The 17,511-nt window shown below is 40.2% G+C and overlaps 5 protein-coding genes across 8 annotated transcripts; 2 read left to right on the top strand and 3 right to left on the bottom strand.

Moving 5' to 3' along the window:
• The first annotated feature begins 175 nt into the window (after nt 1-175).
• LOC105693138 (amiloride-sensitive sodium channel subunit gamma-like) lies at nt 176-2,985 on the top strand. Its single transcript, XM_012412851.3, has 13 exons — nt 176-361; nt 458-666; nt 783-889; nt 969-1,224; nt 1,296-1,384; nt 1,474-1,640; nt 1,698-1,805; nt 1,884-1,995; nt 2,071-2,152; nt 2,213-2,270; nt 2,345-2,512; nt 2,615-2,831; nt 2,912-2,985. The coding sequence occupies exons 1-13, from the start codon at nt 176-178 to the stop codon at nt 2,983-2,985; spliced, it is 1,833 nt and encodes a 610-aa protein (XP_012268274.3).
• A 47-nt stretch (nt 2,986-3,032) lies between these two features.
• Nucleotides 3,033-5,834, bottom strand: LOC105693167 (T-complex protein 1 subunit theta). Its single transcript, XM_012412924.3, has 5 exons — nt 5,673-5,834; nt 5,004-5,306; nt 4,283-4,927; nt 3,759-4,199; nt 3,033-3,636 (listed from the first exon to the last, which is right to left on the bottom strand). The coding sequence occupies exons 1-5, from the start codon at nt 5,730-5,732 to the stop codon at nt 3,445-3,447; spliced, it is 1,641 nt and encodes a 546-aa protein (XP_012268347.2). The 5' UTR covers nt 5,733-5,834; the 3' UTR covers nt 3,033-3,444.
• Nucleotides 5,835-5,927: 93 nt separating this feature from the next.
• Nucleotides 5,928-7,124, top strand: LOC105693168 (guanine nucleotide-binding protein subunit gamma-1). The gene has a single exon (XM_012412925.3). The coding sequence runs from the start codon at nt 6,377-6,379 to the stop codon at nt 6,587-6,589; it is 213 nt and encodes a 70-aa protein (XP_012268348.1). The 5' UTR covers nt 5,928-6,376; the 3' UTR covers nt 6,590-7,124.
• Nucleotides 6,904-11,371, bottom strand: LOC105693166 (kinesin-associated protein 3). Of its 2 annotated transcripts, none has more exons than XM_012412922.3 (17): nt 11,211-11,371; nt 10,928-11,045; nt 10,680-10,842; nt 10,382-10,591; nt 10,134-10,270; nt 9,725-10,055; nt 9,453-9,631; nt 9,195-9,363; nt 8,993-9,093; nt 8,672-8,890; nt 8,448-8,613; nt 8,201-8,326; nt 8,027-8,131; nt 7,833-7,918; nt 7,578-7,764; nt 7,402-7,492; nt 6,904-7,304 (listed from the first exon to the last, which is right to left on the bottom strand). In XM_012412922.3, exons 1-17 carry the CDS (start codon nt 11,234-11,236, stop codon nt 7,163-7,165), a joined length of 2,556 nt encoding a protein of 851 aa, XP_012268345.2. In that variant the 5' UTR covers nt 11,237-11,371; the 3' UTR covers nt 6,904-7,162. The 2 variants fall into 2 exon arrangements, with proteins under 2 accessions (XP_012268345.2, XP_048505899.1); XM_048649942.1 differs by having other exon boundaries at nt 7,833-7,915.
• A 177-nt stretch (nt 11,372-11,548) lies between these two features.
• On the bottom strand, nt 11,549-17,257 carry LOC105693174 (ATP-dependent RNA helicase WM6). 3 transcript variants are annotated; one of them, XM_012412935.3, is made up of 11 exons: nt 16,932-17,257; nt 16,022-16,270; nt 15,608-15,828; nt 15,341-15,524; nt 15,090-15,208; nt 13,460-13,591; nt 13,081-13,227; nt 12,849-12,986; nt 12,528-12,645; nt 12,379-12,451; nt 11,549-12,138 (listed from the first exon to the last, which is right to left on the bottom strand). In XM_012412935.3, exons 2-10 carry the CDS (start codon nt 16,221-16,223, stop codon nt 12,438-12,440), a joined length of 1,275 nt encoding a protein of 424 aa, XP_012268358.1. In that variant the 5' UTR covers nt 16,224-16,270; nt 16,932-17,257; the 3' UTR covers nt 11,549-12,138; nt 12,379-12,437. The 3 variants fall into 3 exon arrangements, with proteins under 3 accessions (XP_012268358.1, XP_012268360.1, XP_020712105.1); XM_012412937.3 differs by having other exon boundaries at nt 17,202-17,226; XM_020856446.2 differs by lacking the exon at nt 16,932-17,257 and adding an exon at nt 16,492-16,628.
• Nucleotides 17,258-17,511: the final 254 nt, after the last annotated feature.

Raw genomic sequence — 17,511 nt, 5'->3', positions numbered from 1 at the left:
GTAATATGTATTATTCACTGTACCAACAAATAAAATGTTGAGCGTGACCTAAATCTAGTTCTGGATGATAAAAAATTCAAAAATCACATAGCAAACTTTGTCGACAGAGTATACCCTGCAATAATCGGTTAATTTCGACCAAACTCTAGCTTTGCATCTTCCAAAGGTCTCTACGATGAAGCAACTGGAAGTGAATAAAAATCGACGCTCACAATGGCTAAGTCAGAAAATTTGTAACCTTTGGCGGCCAGTTTGGCTAACATGGCATAAATATTTAGGACTAACAACAATACCTGGCCTACAAAGTGTTCACAATGCTCAAGGAAAGTTTTTCACCCTTGTGTGGTCAATTCTATTCACGGTGAGTGCAAGGGACTGTTAATCATCTGTATTCTTACATACTTATTTGGGTATGGCGAATCGGGTTCAGATAATTGCCATCTTCGTTGTTTCGCAGATTGGATTGGCATGTACGATACGTGATGTTTATGTAAATTGTTTGGATTATCTGGCTTATCCAGTGACAACTGCTATGAACTTGAAACAAGCAACTGCGTTACCATTTCCTGCGGTAACTGTGTGCAATTTGAACCGTGTCCATTGTGGTAATCTGAAAAGACTGGTCCGACAGAATAGAGGAACTGATCTAGGTGAACGATTGGAAAGGTTTGGAAAGGAACAACGAACACATATTATCTATACATATAACTCATTCATATTTTTGCTCCATTAATATTATTCTACAATGAATTATATTAATAGAGCAAAAATAATCTCGGTAGAATGTACGAGGTGACTAACTGTGCTCATGTACGACGTGCTCCTAGAAGTAGCATTTGGTATGGAGATCATCAAAAAATTGATGACAACTTGAAGACTAGGATTGCTGGTATGTAAGAAGAAGCTACTTTCTAAAACGAGCTGACCAAGAATATCAAATGTACACGAATATGTGTATTATAAAGTAGGTAGCAGAGTATCCCGTGGTATACCAACTCAGTTACCATCAGTTCCTCCACCTACCTCGACAATAACAAATGGAGCAGATGAAGAGGAGGATGGAAAACCACCTATCAATCAGACTCAATCTTTCAACGACTTGATGAACTTCATGGCACTCTATGCAAATTTTTCAGAAGACGATCGTGCTGCGATGGGTCATGACGCTGCTGGATTCATCAGAGCGTGCACATTTAGTGGAAAATCCTGCAGTAATGTAACGTTGTGCGTAGTCTTAATGTTGTTTGACAATCACCTTTGGTACCACCTAAGAATCGGCGAATACCTTTTCACAGATTTTTCAAGATCATTCCAAGCACAAGCTATGGAAACTGTTTCACATTTGCCACAGCAAGGAGAACCGTAATGCCAGGCAGAGATTATGGTACGGTTGTATCACATCATTGTGTTGTTGCGATTTTGTTATTCTCACAGCAATAATTGTATGACGTTAGCATGATTAATTATACCCAGGGCTCTCGATGGAACTGTATCTTGATCAATTGAATTACATTGGCGGAGGACTCAGTCCTAGAGCCGGGGCTCGAGTAGTCGTACATCCCAGGTCTCAACTACCTCTACCCAATGAAAATGGATTGACAATACCGCCTCACACAGCTACAAGTGCCGCTCTTGTTCAGGTAAAATCCCATCCTTGAAAATATGATGGAATGCAAGAAGAAAATGTATGTAAATAGGTTGAAGTCACCAGGGAAGAGCTCCCATATGTAACAAATTGCACATCAGGATGGGATCGAACATGGTACAAAGAAAGAGTAGGGGGAGCCTACAAATATTCCATGGAGGTATAAAAATGAATGCGTTTCTATCCAACTCATTAAAATACCTTCAAGATGTACGAAATATATTTATGAATCTCATAGCGATGCCAAAGGATTTGCCTGCAACTGGCGTTTGAAGATTTTTGTTCATGTACACATCCAAGCTACATGGACTTATCAACTGGTGCATCACCCTGCAATTTAACGTCAGACAGTAAGGTCACTCGAATGGCGTCAAATCACTCGTAACTATCGTTAAAAATTCCGAATTTCTGAAATTATTTGACAGATCAGGATTACGCCTGCGTAGGGCGAGTACTTGACGAATTTGAGACCAGAATAAAAGAATGCAGCTGTAACATGGACTGCAGGTAAAATGGAGAAGTGTCTGTAACTAGAATGTCTCTTAAAAGGGTTCAACGATGTTTCAGTGAGACCACTTATGATATGAAAATATCTCAAGCTGCGTGGCCAAACGACAATAACTGGGTGAGAAAAATTCAACGTGACATAGAATTAAAACGAAAATCGTATGAACTGATTAAAAACTTGTTTCTCAAAAGTGCGATGTAGCTCAACGCTTCGGCATGGCAAAGGCTTGCAAGTACGAAGGCTATCAGTCTGACCATAGAACACGAGAAAAACAGCTGGTACTGCAAAACGTTCTTACCATAGATGTATTCTTCGAAAATCTACGAGTTCAATCCATCAATCAACAACCAACATACAAAGTAAATTCAAACGAGGATTCGTCATATTTCACACATAACAGTGATCAGTAATCCTGAACCGTTTTCATCAGATTTATCTAAATGTTTTATACGTTACCACAGCTACAGAGTTTTGTTGGTTCGCTGGGTGGAGCTCTGAGCCTGTATTTAGGAGTCACACTATTCATGCTTCTCGAAGTATTAGAAGTATTAGTTAGATTGGTTTTTGCGCTATTTTACCGAGGCTGTAGCATCATTCTTCGGAGGAAACCACTGACAGAGGTGCGAAACTGGAGCAATGGAAATCACGGGAAGCGCAAGCGAGTGGTTGCCCAACATGGTATTTTTTACACAGGTTGGAAATTGTTTGAAACACTCTGTGAATCTCACAAATGGATTGAACGTTTTGTATGTCCACAGATTTTATATATAATCAAAGGGGACAATCTCGTAATAAAGAAAAGGTAAACCGGCCTATAAAGTTCGTCTGGTAGCTTTGCTTTAGGCGTAAAGTATGTTGTGAGAAATAAAGATGATAACAGACATTTGAAATCGTTTCATCTCTCCCAACCGTCATATAAGTATGATAAATTAGACAATGAGTTTTACAAGATAGCAAATTATTATTAATTCAGAAACTTTTTTAGAACAAAGCGTACAGTACTGCATGTTCTTGACGAGCGTGTTGAAAAGAGAAGTAAATAATCGGAAGTGGGCGATGAAAAAATTCGATACTTTGTTCAATGTTCCTATAGCAAATATTATACGGGGCTTAACCCGTTGAATTGAACGAGGTAAAAAAATGAAGTTATTCGCTTACCCGGTCACAATATAGAAGGCGACTGAACCGAGTTCTCACAATCGAGATAAGCTAGTGCATCCAACGGGATTAAGAGTCGAGGATACCACATGAATAACCCATGAACAATCAGTTAGTTGTAGTTCAGAGGTTGTTAATCTTCATCGTCGCTGTTGTGGCCACCAGCACGAGCTTTGGGACCTCCGGCACGTTTGGCCATAATTATTTGATCAACTTTCAAGATGGTACATGCAGCACCAACGGCATACTTGAGAGCCCAAAGCTTTGTAATGTAGAGATCCAGTATCCCAGCTTCGACTGCGTCAACAACCACGGATCCTTCGTCCTGTAATGTGATAGAACATATTTAATAATGTTAAAAAAAAATATATTCAACTCAGGACAATAGGAATAGTAATGCAGCAAAAGCTGGATGAAGACATCTGTATTAATAATCTGTATGCTTACTTCGATATTGAAGCCATAATTCTTTTTTCCTTCTTTGTGGGCAGCGTAAAGTTTCGATAACAACTCAGAAGCTCGATTCCCGCTATTTTCAGCAAGTGTTTTTGGAAATGTCTCAAGGGCGGACGCAAACTTGCGGACGGCGTACTGCTCCAGACCTGGCAGGGTGTTGGCATGAGCAGCAATTTGCGAAGCTAATTCGACTTCGACGGCTCCAGCACCAGGCAAGAATCGACCATCCTTTGTCAAACCCTTGAATGTGTTTACTCCATCGTCGATCGCGCGTTCGATATCATCCATATAATTGTCTGTTGATCCACGGATAACAACTGTGCTTATGCGGCTCTCGTTTCCATCAACCCTGAACACGACCACAGTTGTGTCCCCAACTTCATCAACGTGGACTGTGTCGGCATACCCTAGTTCTTCCTTGTTTGGTGGTATCTGTGCATATCCATGGGAAAAAAGAATTACAGTTATGACAACGTAGATCTACGCCATTTTTTAATTATTTGGACACTACGCACCAGTTTTGAAAGCGCGGTCGCACCCACGGCTTTACATAAACGACGGAGATCAAACTTGCTTGGTAATCGTACAGCCATCAAGTTGTACTTATTTATGTAATGAAGTGCCATGTCTCCGAATTTTCCGCCGGAGACGACAACGTCAGCACCAGCATCAGATATTGCTTTGATCTGAGCTTCGAGCAGGGATTCCTCACCCCTAGAGAACTTCATCAGTTCGTCTGCAGATTTTATCAGCACAGTACCTTTTGTCTCGGTTTGGATCACATCGACAGCACAAGTATATATCGCAATTTTTGCCTGGGGTTTTTTAGTGACATCGCCCTCTACATGCCGTCTGAATACCATTCCCTGAACAACCTGTGATGAATTCAGACCAGCGCCAAGGATTTTGCAGACACGAATGTTGTCTACATTAAATGTCGTCTTTTCAGGCAATATGGATATGCATGCCTTACTGACAAGGGATGTGAGGAGATCTTCGTTTCCTAGCTGTTTACTCATTATCGCTGCTCTTATACCTTTTTCAATCTGTGAAAGATCGCGATAGTCTTTTACCTCACACACAACAAGCGTCGGTAGAATCTCTAACGCCTTTTCCAATGCCGCTTCATATCCTTCTACTATTTCAGAAGTGGTCACACCCTGTGGAACAGACAAATATAAACTAATGCTACCCAGTACAAATCTCTAGTGGATGAGTCATTAGAAAACTACAAACCAGGCGCAGGAGTTCTTCAGCAGCCTCCAGTAGAGCTCCGGCAAAGATTATGACAAAATTTGTGCCATCTCCAACTTCCGCCTCTTGCATTTCCGAAGCTAAGACCATTAGCTTTGCAGCTGGATGTTCAACTTCCAGCTCTTTGATAATAGTAGCGGCATCGCTCGTGACAAATAGCTTTTCAATGTGATTTATGACCATTTTGTTCATACCATTTGGTCCATAGGCAGTGCGGATAGTCTGCGAGAACTGTTTGCAAGCACTGATATTCCTATATACTGCTTCCTCGAGTCCTGAAAAGTACTAGAAAAAGCGCAAGAAAATTAATAAATATCTGATTCTTGCCTTAAGACCTGACAATCTCAATCCAAATCAGCTGCATCCAAAAGCAATCAAAGGAAAATTTAACGATTAGGGGGTTGATAATTCCAAAGTCATGACGGAGAGTGGTTGACACGAAATTCGGAGGATTCGATCAAATGACGATGATCCAACGAAGTTCCTGACTACAAGTTGAGAATAACTTTTGCCCATAAAAGGTGATGAATCCCGTGTAGAACCTTCTCGGAGCCCGCCCGCGCCCACACGGGGGAAGGGAATCACTCGACGGGAACAACGAAATTCTCTCACCGATCTCTAGATTAAATAATTAAAAAAATGTGGACTTACACGAGCTCCATCCTTCAACATTTGAGCCACGCCGGGCGCCTTCGGCACGTGTAGAGCCATTTTTATATCACAATTTGTATAACACGCTACTCGTTCACGAACAAATATTCGCCGCACTAATCACACAGTACAGCACGCGACACTCAACACGAGAAGAGCAAGAATGTACTCGAAATTGATCAAATCAACAACTAACAATCGAGAATCACCTTGCGATATGACTGCGATCCAAACACTCGAAGTTCGAGTTGCATATGCGTCACAGATTATTACTTTTATAGGCTACCTTCATCTTGTAATTTATCTTGCAGCCTAACGCTTGAATGCCGTTGATTTGTTGTACGGAGTTTTTGATAATTGCTCATTTCGCCAACTAAATAATAGGGAAGTAGGTAGAGTTGATTCTGATCTTGATTATACGTCAGTGAACCCCTCAGGCCTTCAACAATTCCTTCGTCATCCGGACCGCTGAGTCGCCAACGAGTTACCCTACTGCCAAAGTGTCAACTTTGTGTCAACCCCGGCGAGAATTAGACGAACGCCAACCTCCACGCTTTGCACCGATCGAAAAAGATTGTTGCCTCTTTCGAAGCGCAATTTGAGTCGTCGCGTTTACTTCGCGGGACTCCTAGGCCATCCGGCCGTGTTTAATCGTTCAATCGTTCCGCCACGCCCCAACAATAGGCCTGTCCGATACGGCTGTTATGGACATGATGATCACGAATCTGCAGCAACAGCGTCATGTAACCGAACAACTTCGTCGTGAAGCTGCCATAAGACGTATCACTGTCAGTAAAGCTGTTGAAGATATAATGAAGTTCATCACCGAACATGAACAAGAGGACTGCCTTCTTGTTGGGTTTTCATCGCAAAAATCCAACCCCTTCCGTGAGAAAAGTTCCTGCAGCGTTCTATAAACCCTACTGCCCACCTCATGATGGGGACTATGTGGACCGTGGTTATCTTGACACGCTATTATTGGGCTCAACTTACATAGCGTCCATCTGATTGACAATTTGATCACCAATCTGTGTACTATTTAATCATTTAGTTTGTAAACATTTTCAATCTTACCTGTTTTGATTTCTCCAATCCATTAAAATCATCGTCTGATCAAAGAGTTGCATTCGTCTATTGCTAAAAACTGAATTATCAGAGGCTGAGCTTCATCTGAATCTCTAATCGTTACCTTGTCGTATTTGATCCTGAATAATAGTTAGTGGGCTCTTAGTGTATAGCAAAGTAACCATATATTTATAAAATGCCACATAATATTGCTTCACTCATGGAGAGAAACTAAACAAGTAAACTAGTATTTATACATATTAGGTAACACTTGCAACAGTCCATGCTTCCAAAATAACAAAAATGAAAAAAATCTGTATGTCTACATGAGTATGTAGCGCGTGTGTGTATGCGCTCATCAAGTAAATAAATAAATAAATAATCTTACATGAACTCTATTATTAATTGTGTCTGTCTGGGATTCCTCATATAAGTACATGGGAAAAATTAGATTCATTGAATTTAATTTTCGAATCGTAGAGGTCCTCTAACCCAGAATTGATAGACAAACGAGACTTGGAGCGGACTGCCATGGTTTCCCCCATCTCCTCTAAATCTCTACTGTACCTGAAACATGACATCAAATCAAAGGAGGTGCAGTATTGTTAGCAGTATGAAATCTACGACTTTTTACTATCACGCAGGTGATTTTGAATGAACTTACCGACTGACTGGTCGGCTGGAAATTTCTGATGAGTCTGACAATGTTCTAGCCATAAGTTCACCATCCTCCGCGTTAAGCGAAGCAGGGTTGCCTGTAAATAAAAAATATAGTGATGAACATACAGAACTGAGCAGAGTCGTAGTTTAATATCTACCGAATACGTTAATATTATGTACCTGTTGGAAACAGCATTGTATGCTTCAAAAGATCTCCGCTGGCGAATGGCGGAAGGCTGTCATCGTCGTCCGGCATAAGATGATTGGAAGGGTCTAGTGCTACTGATTCTACCATTTCCAACCACTGTTGATTGTGTGATCGAAATTTCTCTACTTTTATTCTAGCTGCCCAGCTCTCATCGCACAGCTAAAATAGTTTCATGTTTGGTTCATAAATAGATCCCTTCATATATAAGTGCCACACCATATACTTACCGCAATAACGTCCAAACACGCGTCGCAAACTTTTCGAATCACTGGATTCTTATCATGCATCAGGTCTATGAGATAGCCAGGAGCTTCTGAAAATAATTAAATGACCACCAAAGATTTGATTATGGTAATGAATAGATAGTTTCATGCATACTGGGTCGACAACTTTATGAGAGTGTCAAGGAAGCTACACTCACCATTACCAGTTTCTCGGATTAAATAGTCTCTCGTTGAATCGTGTTTAGCAATTTGATAAAATACGTAAATTATCTGTAAGACTATTTCATCATCTTCTTGTTTCGCTGTTGGAGAAAATGAAGACGATGCAGCGTATTATTAGTGAATAGGTAAAAGAAATCCATCTCACAAACCTTTCAAGAGCTCTACAAGGGACAGCAGGATATCAGCCTTGCACATCAGACGGGCACACATTTCGTCACAAGCTGCAGTACCCAGAAATATTACTACTTCAAGCACCAAATCATCTTGAGCTTTTCCTGTGAGCGAAATTAGAATTTTTTTTACTATAGCTGCTTATGTAAATCAGGTTTATAGTAGAGACTCTATCGTTAGGATTGGTACCAGATTGAAAATCATTTGAGATCACCCTTTGCTTACCTGGAACAAGGTTGTTGCGTATCCAAGGTATAAGATTGCAGCGTCGTAATATTTGGGAATAATCTAGATCTGGAAGAGTCAAGTTACCTAGCACACCGACAATCTCCAGGACAAAGTCTTGAGAATCTGACTGGGTCAGAGCTGTTGCAAAATCGCCAACAAACTCCTGAAAGTAAGTTCAACAATTACATGTATCCAAGACTTATGATCAGAGAAATACTTACAACGAAGCTCTCTTTAGTTGAGTCGTGTTGAGATATGTTTCTTATCATTTTCATGATCAACGGATCCTGTGTTCTGAAGGCACGTCTGATCAGCCCCTGCAGTATGTTATTTTCGACCATCAGCTGGGCATTCCTTTTATTAGCTGCCAAATTTATACACAAGGCTGTCAGCTCTGGTTTTATTTGATTGTCGTCAGAAACCAATAACATGTCCGTGACCTATGCGGGCCAAGATCTGCTTATATCAGTTCACTGAGGTCTATAATTTTGCTGGTAAGATTAGATACTTCTATGGTGTATGTTTGTGAAACAGCAACATACCATTGGAATGCAGTCAGTGTAGGTGAACATGGATTTCACTTTGTCGTCCATGCTTAGATGGTAGAGTAAGCCGAGTATCGTAGTTTTATTCTTAATCTCACCTGGTGAAACCAAGGAAATAAAGTTACAAATTTAACCAAAGCAAAGCTAGAACTGGCAATACAACTGTGAAATTTATGGTGTATATTTTTTGAATACTAACTTTGGACAAGTAATGTTACTAGTTTTGGCAATAAGCCAACCCTTATCATTTTTGTTCTCAATTTTGTATCAAACGAAAGATTAAACGAAAGTTTCAAGGTGCTCTGAATCAAGTCTGGATTGCTGTTGTGGAGCAGTCTTGGTAGCTTCTCAATTACATTCAGATCGGCCTGAAAGCGAAACAATTGTTGAGAGAACTTACTAAAGCTAGGAATAAATTGATACAGGGTGATGTACAATGTAGTCTTGCGAACTTTACCATTAGATCCTTGTTCTCTCGGAAAATTGATAACTTTTTCAAAAATGTTACAACCAGGATTAACAAATCCGTGTTACCACGGTCCAATGTTTTAATTAACATCCCAATAACGTTTTTTTTACGCATCTTGCGTTCAACTTCTGTACTCTCGGCAATGTTCAATAACAAGTAAAATGCAACTGCCAACAATGATAAATTTTTTATAAACAGTTTACATGAGGCTAGTAACAATTGCCATTTTCTTAATTTATAATAACCGTGCAATAACGTACCTCTCAACAGTTGATCTTGTTTTTTTGTCAAGCTCTTAAACTTTTTTCGACTTTTTTCGATATCTTCCTTCATTCTACTAATGTCAGCGTCCACAATAGCACCTGTCAATTCAACAGATCTTCTTTTGACTTCAAAGTCAAGCGGGCCATCCGCATTCCAAATCTCATCACTATTCACACTCCGCTTATCTAAATTATTCCCAGATTCAATGGGTAGAAGCGACAAGCCTGTAGCACTCTCAAAATGTCGTCGCCGTTTGTCCATGTCATCCCTCCACTGATCATAACGGCCAAGTTCAAAGTCAATTATGTCCATACACAGAGAGCCAATCTAATGAAATATGCAGAAGTTTCAGTACTGTGTAACATCGAACAAATTCACCAAAAGTGCAGGATTATATAGACTTACCCGACATTCCAATACAATACTGTGAAATTGACTGTAAGTTGAGAAACAGAAAAATATGTAGACAATGTTAGTTGACAGTTCGATACTCCGCCTCCAATCCTCTCTTAGCACTCTTGCCAGAGCACTCAGCAGGGATTCTAGAAGCATATGAGGAATGATGGAAATTACATACTTGCAGAAAAATCGAATTTTGATAAGTTCCAGACCAGGCTATCCAAATTTATACTGTTCGCCTACTGTTCTCTTACCATTTTTTGTCAACTCTAGAAGATTATCAGGGACTCGTGCCAGTTGCAGAATGAGAGCAGAACCCCTCACTTTACCTGGTATTTCTTCATACATTAGTTCAATATAATTGTCAATGCTGCTTATGACAGCCCTCTCAACTTCTCCATTACGCTCAGCATTAGTTGCCTGAGAAGACGTTGGCCTGGAAGGCTGGAGGCTCATATCTGCAGCTGTATGAATACAAGGTACTTATTGATTTACTATCACTAAATATGTAATAGATTGGTCATGCAAAATTGGAAAAATCACTAGGCTCACAGTCTTCATTGGTTCGTCGAGTTTGCAGGTAGTAGATAAGTTGTTCAACTTCGGGTAATTTAGACTCGTGTATCAAGCTACATTTTTCCATAACTTCTTTAGCAAGAAGGGCTACGTTTGTGTCAGCATTTAAACTTTTGAGACGTATTATTTTCTGGCATTCCTGAAAAATCAATGAATGCAGTAACTTAATAGATTGCCCCCATGTTGAACAATGATCGAAATGCATGTAGAGAATATTTTCACACCTTACGATCACCGAGCATTGGGTCGCCAAGTTCCCCAAGTATTAGTGCCTCTACGTCATAATTAACAACCAGTGCTTTTTCTGTTGGATGGACGTCTAGATTTCCCGATCTTACTTTCCTGAAATAGGAAAATTCATTTAGAGCACATTTGATTACTTTAATACCTTTCCCCACCCCCATCAATCGTGTGTCCCAAGGAGACAGCCCTCAAATTATTGATGATTCACGACCGGGCATCGTAAAATACGTTTGAGGTATGCTTCTGGAGCTATGAACTTGTTACCTCTTTAGAAACTTGGCTTCGTCCATTTTCTGATTCCTTGGTAAAATGGTCTTGTATCAAAACGTACAGAGCGTAGCCTGAATTGTCAAAATACGAAGGGCTTTCAACCGCTTCGCCGCCCAATCGATCACCGGAAGTTTCAAAGTTTGACGTCTGCAGCAGCAGTCAGCAGGATGTAAATAAAAAACATTCAGAGTGGCGCTATTGATGACGAGTCCGCGAACTATTTTTGCCGCAGAACGAGTCATTATTGAACGTTCATGTGGGAGCAACTGCAGAAAATCACAGAGAAGAACTCAGCTTCGGTGGACATAGGATAATTGAAACCGATTATTGGATTTGTATTGAAATGTTCATTTTATTTTTATATTAATCTTAATCTTAATTTTATCCTTAATTACAATGTTGTGTCGACACACGTGCGTATCACTCATGTGGCGTTTCTTAGCGTTACGAGTAGACTGCTACTAACGCAAGTCTTAGATTAAAACATAATTATCATACAGTGATCATTGCATATTTAATGAAGTCAGAGAACACGTGAGTTGAAATTAGACAAAGTTTGCAACACGTGCATCATCTACACTTTGTCCCAGATTTCACCTCGAGTCATTCACACCCGAGGAGTTAAAGCATACCATGAATACCGATCATTTGTTACAGAATAATCACGAACATTGAAACACTATATCGTGGAATATTTCCGGTTGAAAAGGAGAGATCACTGAGATAGCTGTCTTGGGGTGAGTAGTGTGTACGAGATCATCTGGTTGTATCGCAATGATCTTGTTCCTCAAAAGGCTGCTCAAGAGATCCCGCAATTTTCGTTGGATGACATCATGAAATTCTTCCCCAGTCACAGAACAGACAGGTGGCTTGGAATATGGATCGGTATGTACTAGAGGTGTTGTTGTGTCCCTTTGGGCAACTGAACAAACCAAATGACAATATGAAAAAGTGGTAACTTTGGGCCGTTGAAAATAAATCTGAATAAAATATTATCTCCTTCAGTAGTGGGTGGTGGAACTAGTACGTCATCATCAATGGCTTAAGAGAGTTCACACATCATGTGGAGGTTGATTGGCTTACGTCGGCAAAGAATTCATTTCCCAAGGTATCAATTGGAGAAGAATTCAAAAGGTATTAAAATTTTGGAAATAATACTCACATCACAAAAGTATAAGTCAATCAGCCAAAATGAGGTTGGCAGAGGCAGCTATCGAGACCTTATCGTCCTTCGACTGTTGGAAAATAAGGGTTTGATAAATTGTTCAGGTATAAAAGTAAGGATGTCATCAAATAATAAAGAAAACTTACTGTACGAGGCTAGATCAATCTCATCAGGTAGTTCAGTAATGTTGACATCGAATCTTTCTTGTACATCGTTAAGAATCTTTGCATCTCCTTCGTCACTGACCAGCGTTATGGCAAGGCCCTATGTTGAATGAAAAACCAATAATGCTGAATAGTAACAGTCATAGTTAAATTTCAATGAATAACATCATAGGATTTTCGCATATTCAGGGAGAGAGTTCAAGAGTATCACGATGTGATCAGTTGGAACACTAGTTTCATCATTAAGCGTTTCAAGTTGACTAATGTGATGTTAATAAATGACAAAATTTCTCGTGAACTTACCTTTGTACCAAATCGACCGGCACGTGCTACTCTGTGAAGGTAAGTATCGGAGTCCTCTGGCATGTCGTAGTTAAAAACAATGTTCACTCTTTCAATATCCATTCCACGACCAAACAGATTTGTGGCAACCAAAATACGCTGTGAAAATACAGAGCCGGTATTAGGTAAGATCTCTAAAGTTGACAACACTTTGTAACAGCATTGACAATTTATATGAGCCAGAATTCACTACCTTTTGGAAATCCTTGAATTGTTGGTATCTGGAGAGACGTTCTTCCTGTGTCATTCCCCGGTGGATACCAATTGCTGGGAAGTTCTGTTCAGTCAATAGTTGTGCAAGAGCCATACACCTCTGTACGGATTTGACGAATATCACCACCTGTGTTGACGAATTAGAGTTCCATTATTTTTACTAGCCTAATTTATAAGGAATAGAAATCAATGAATTTGTTCAATAAAACAATAACAATATGTGGGATCCATCAGCAGTGGGTGGTGGAACTGTAGCGTCATCATGCTTTGCTAAGACTGTTCACACATCATTTGAATTCCAACAATAAAGAGCGAAATCAACTCAACATTGTGAATATTAATTGCGTAAAATTACGAACCTGATTAAATTCAAGGACATCCAAGAGTTCGAAAAGTTTTTTATTCTTCTCATTCTCTTTGAGTTTGACGTAATGCTGTTGTAGGCCATGTAACGTAAGTTTAGCTTCATCGTCCACATATACCTCCATCGGCTGCGCAAACAAGGTATTTTTAAGACAACCTAATCTAACTTAAGCTAGCGGCGATGCCTGGGGGGACAATTAAACCCCTAGACTAATTGATCGACAACAAATTTTTTTATTTTTTGTTGTGATTCAGCACCTAGCTCTAGCTGCTTGTTTAGAAAAATGACTCATCACAACATAAAGTCAAAATTAAAAAAAAATAAATAAATAAATTAAAAAATAAATAAATAGATTGAGCAGATAATATCGTATTCAATAACCAACAGAGCTTTTTTTCCTGGCAGCGGCCATCATCGATTGACAACACATTTCACGATTCAGATCGATAGAGAAAAACTAAAATCAACCGGTCACCCCATTGCAACTAAAGAATTGAAACACAGGTTGTGGAATTATCATGTATCTTGGCCATCGGGTTTAATCACACTAGTTACATACGGTCCGGCGATTCCACCTCTCGGCATAAGCGCCGACAGAAATAAGGTTGCGCACCCAGGAACGCTCAGCCACTCCCGTTGCCTGCTTGACGGGCGTATAGTCGTCTCCTTCCCGCAAATTTTCGCCCCTCAAGAATGTGAATGGCACAGGCATTGGATCGTAGGAATTTTTCGTTGACATTTTCAGCGTCTCGAGACTTACTTTATCAAGATTACAGTCATGACATGATACTTGAAGTTCTCTAGTCGCGGCAACAAAATTACGAAGCACCATGTGTTTAACCAGAAATGGTAAGCGCATGTTGTCTGTCGACTTGCAGTATTAACGAGTAACGCCGGGTAAATAAATGTAATCGAGTCTACTGATAAAGGCACCCGATGTCCTTAGAGTCCCTACATCTATGCGCGGTAGTTTTGCCGAAATCCTCTTGAATCTTCTTTCTTGCATTCTTCTTTCTTGGTAGTCGCTGCGATGTCTTGAGGTCTTCTTAGCCCACCCACCCCTTAATTCCCATCAATTAATTTCCGCCGTGGCAAGGTTACCCCCGCGCACAATTGCCGCCCATGGCACCTTACACGAACACCCCCGAATTATCTTCATCCCCCTTTTTCTACCTAACCCGGTATCAATGAGATTTTCGACCAAGAAGGAAGATATGTACGAATGAAAGGTTTCATTGGCAGCACAATTGGTGACGGAGCAGGTTCAGATTATCAAGGATAACGAGGATTGTTTCAGGTGAGGGAATCAGGATCGATTCGTTTTGCTCTTGTTGAGGGCCGACGAAACGTTGATAGGCATTTCGGAATGACAGTGCCTTGTGAATCGTAAGTATGCCTAATCACGCGTATCTGATCGTGCGCATGTTTAACTTCGAGTTATACGGGAACCGCGGATGTGAGGAAAATTTTCATTTTCTCGTGTGCGATCAACAAGAATTCGGTCTGCCTAGCTAGCCTAACCCGCGGATGTGCCTTGTAAGATATTCATGACGTGGTCTGAGCTCAGTCCTGGGTAAACGCAGGGCCAACGGAGATCGGAGAGAGGAGGTAGTTTGGCTAATTACATCTTGCATGAACTTCTTGCAGACTGGGCGTATATCCTTGGACAGGGTAGCGCTGAACATCATCACTTGCTTCCCGTGCGGAGTACTCCTAAATATTTCCTGTACGTCACGTCGCATATCTGTTGGACAAGTTCATAGTTATAATTCTTGAAAAATATTAAATTGAGTAGCACCGGAGAAGGGCGTCAAAGGCGAGTGGGGATGAAGGGAAACCTGGATCAGGCAAGGTGAAGATAGAAACTGAATCTTACCCAGTAATTCAAGCATCTTGTCGCATTCGTCCAGAACAAAATGTTTAAGGTGCTTCAGATTGAGTTTCTTGTTACGGACGAGTGCAAGGATACGTCCTGGAGTTCCTACCACGATGTGAGGGCAAGTATTTTTTAGTACTTCCTCATCCTTTTGTATTGGCAGACCACCAAAGAACACACCGACCTGTATCAAACATTGAATCGTGAGTACACAGGTCATAGGTATATCAAAATTCTATTGCCGAAAAACGGACGAAAAATATTTACCTTGACGGTTGGCATGTATTTGCTGAACCTTTCATACTCTTTGCTAATTTGGAAAGCAAGTTCTCGAGTGTGACACATAACCAAAACGTAGACTACATTTTCAGTCAACTCCAATTGTTGCAAGGTTGCCAACACAAATACAGCAGTCTTTCCCATACCAGACTTAGCTTGGCAAAGTATATCCATGCCGAGCACCGCCTGTGGGATGCACTCGTGTTGTACTGCAATCAAATAGCAGAATCACAAGCTTATTAGTACAAAAATGTATATATGAAACACATCTGTGTGGTCATCAGTTGAGCTCAGTTCTAGACAGATCTCATTCACTAACAATCTGATGTCCCTATCTAGTAAATTCATCATTGGTAAAATGTTTGGTTTGACCAAGAATACACATTGACGAATTATGCTTACCTTCAGATGGATGTTCAAAACCGCAATCAACAATGGCACGTAGAATTTCTGGCTTCAGCAAGAAATCACGGAACCCACTGCTATGTATTGAGACGTAAGTTCCCTTGACCTCCTTTTTGGCTGACACATCACCACTCCCATCGACTACTTGTTCGGTCTGTTCATCATCTTCGTAATCCAAAAGATCTTCGTTATCTGCCATTTTTTACGAGTTACGATGTTCGATAGGAGTTGATAAGATAACTGAAACTAAATTACAAGTCTCATCAAAAAGTGAAATTAAGACCAATGTTAAGTATGTCTCTAATTGTAAGTGATTTCACGTGGATTAAAAGTGTAATTAAGTCAAAATTTAAAATTGATATCTACAGTTGAATTTTAGTAATTGATAAAATAATCACGACTATCAATATCTCTCGTATGTGGGCCAAAACCTGGTCAAAATTAATGATAATTGTGTATCATGATACCAAGAAGGAGGCGGAATTATAATGTGCTATTTTTCCATATTGCGATGTGCATGGATTCGCCGCCATTTTGTCGCTTGAACTCCACGTATACATAACGAGATTCGGAAGCGACGCGGTCGCGAGAACGCTGCCCAAGCCACAAGAACCGCCATTGTAGGAAATTGGATTTCTATTGGAAACTCGCCGCGAATCGAGAAAAATGGTTATGGGTACAAATTTATTGAGATTCTATACGTAGCAATGGCTACGTACATTGCAAAGGCAGAAGATTCGTTGAAAATCAAGTAATTCAGCTTTTATTAACTATTTATTTATTCCAAAGCATGTACTGGATTGTACGGGGTTCCTAGCCACGCGTAGCTGACGGTAGACTAAAAAATTCTTCCTAAGAATGCACATTAAAACTAGAATATCGATGCGGAATTAGAAAAAGGACTCACCTATTTGGAAAAGCAGTCTTCGATAGCTTTGCCGAATGAAGACCCACAAGCGGGAGCGGGAAATAAGGTGAATGAAAGCAATGAAATTTTATTGAACTCTGAACTGATAAAAGCTAATAAACGGGGAATGGAGTCGCGGTATAAGGAATATTATCAAACTTAACGCCTCTACTGAACACAAAATTAAGTTTTCAAGTTATACTGGAAAAGTAATACGACACCGTAAATCCACGATCGTCAAATCGAGACTGAAGACTGAACGGCAATTACCGGATGCCGGGTCCTGGATAGCGTCTTGCCAAGTGGAAAGAGCGCCAGAGGGAAACGGTAGAAATGGTACTCCGAGCACTTCTTACTGACTCACGTTGTTCACGTGTGCGCAGTAAATTATGCGCTCCTAAATATCTACCTCTGTTCCGTGGTTTCCGGTCAACGAACTAATAGTAACGCATACATATAGGCATATTAATAGCTCATACATATGTATGTATAATAGTATACGCATTGAGAATTGATCTAATTGTAAGATGCCATAGACAAATACAGAATAGATCTATTCTCAATGATATAACTGTGGGCC

This window comes from Athalia rosae, chromosome 2 (assembly GCF_917208135.1).
Source record: "Athalia rosae chromosome 2, iyAthRosa1.1, whole genome shotgun sequence".
Taxonomy (NCBI): Eukaryota; Metazoa; Arthropoda; class Insecta; order Hymenoptera; family Athaliidae; genus Athalia; species Athalia rosae.
This window is presented reverse-complemented; position numbering and strand designations above follow the sequence as displayed.

Excerpts from the sequence above, each read along its gene's own strand:
- LOC105693138 (XM_012412851.3), top strand. The coding sequence starts at position 176 with ATGAAGCAACTGGAAGTGAATAAAAATCGACGCTCACAATGGCTAAGT. Across the intron at positions 1,641-1,697 it reads CAAGTGCCGCTCTTGTTCAG|GTTGAAGTCACCAGGGAAGA; the intron begins GTAAAATCCCAT and ends GTATGTAAATAG. Across the intron at positions 2,153-2,212 it reads AGCTGTAACATGGACTGCAG|TGAGACCACTTATGATATGA; the intron begins GTAAAATGGAGA and ends ACGATGTTTCAG.
- LOC105693167 (XM_012412924.3), bottom strand. The coding sequence starts at position 5,732 with ATGGCTCTACACGTGCCGAAGGCGCCCGGCGTGGCTCAAATGTTGAAG. Across the intron at positions 5,307-5,672 it reads TGTTGAAGGATGGAGCTCGT|TACTTTTCAGGACTCGAGGA; the intron begins GTAAGTCCACAT and ends CGCTTTTTCTAG. Across the intron at positions 4,200-4,282 it reads CGACCGCGCTTTCAAAACTG|ATACCACCAAACAAGGAAGA; the intron begins GTGCGTAGTGTC and ends GGATATGCACAG.
- LOC105693168 (XM_012412925.3), top strand. The coding sequence starts at position 6,377 with ATGGACATGATGATCACGAATCTGCAGCAACAGCGTCATGTAACCGAA.
- LOC105693166 (XM_012412922.3), bottom strand. The coding sequence starts at position 11,236 with ATGGACGAAGCCAAGTTTCTAAAGAG. Across the intron at positions 9,094-9,194 it reads AGTAACATTACTTGTCCAAA|GTGAGATTAAGAATAAAACT; the intron begins GTTAGTATTCAA and ends TGGTTTCACCAG. Across the intron at positions 7,765-7,832 it reads CGTGTTTGGACGTTATTGCG|CTGTGCGATGAGAGCTGGGC; the intron begins GTAAGTATATGG and ends AAACTATTTTAG.
- LOC105693174 (XM_012412935.3), bottom strand. The coding sequence starts at position 16,223 with ATGGCAGATAACGAAGATCTTTTGGATTACGAAGATGATGAACAGACC. Across the intron at positions 15,829-16,021 it reads TTTTGAACATCCATCTGAAG|TACAACACGAGTGCATCCCA; the intron begins GTAAGCATAATT and ends ATTTGATTGCAG. Across the intron at positions 13,228-13,459 it reads ATGTCCTTGAATTTAATCAG|GTGGTGATATTCGTCAAATC; the intron begins GTTCGTAATTTT and ends TCGTCAACACAG.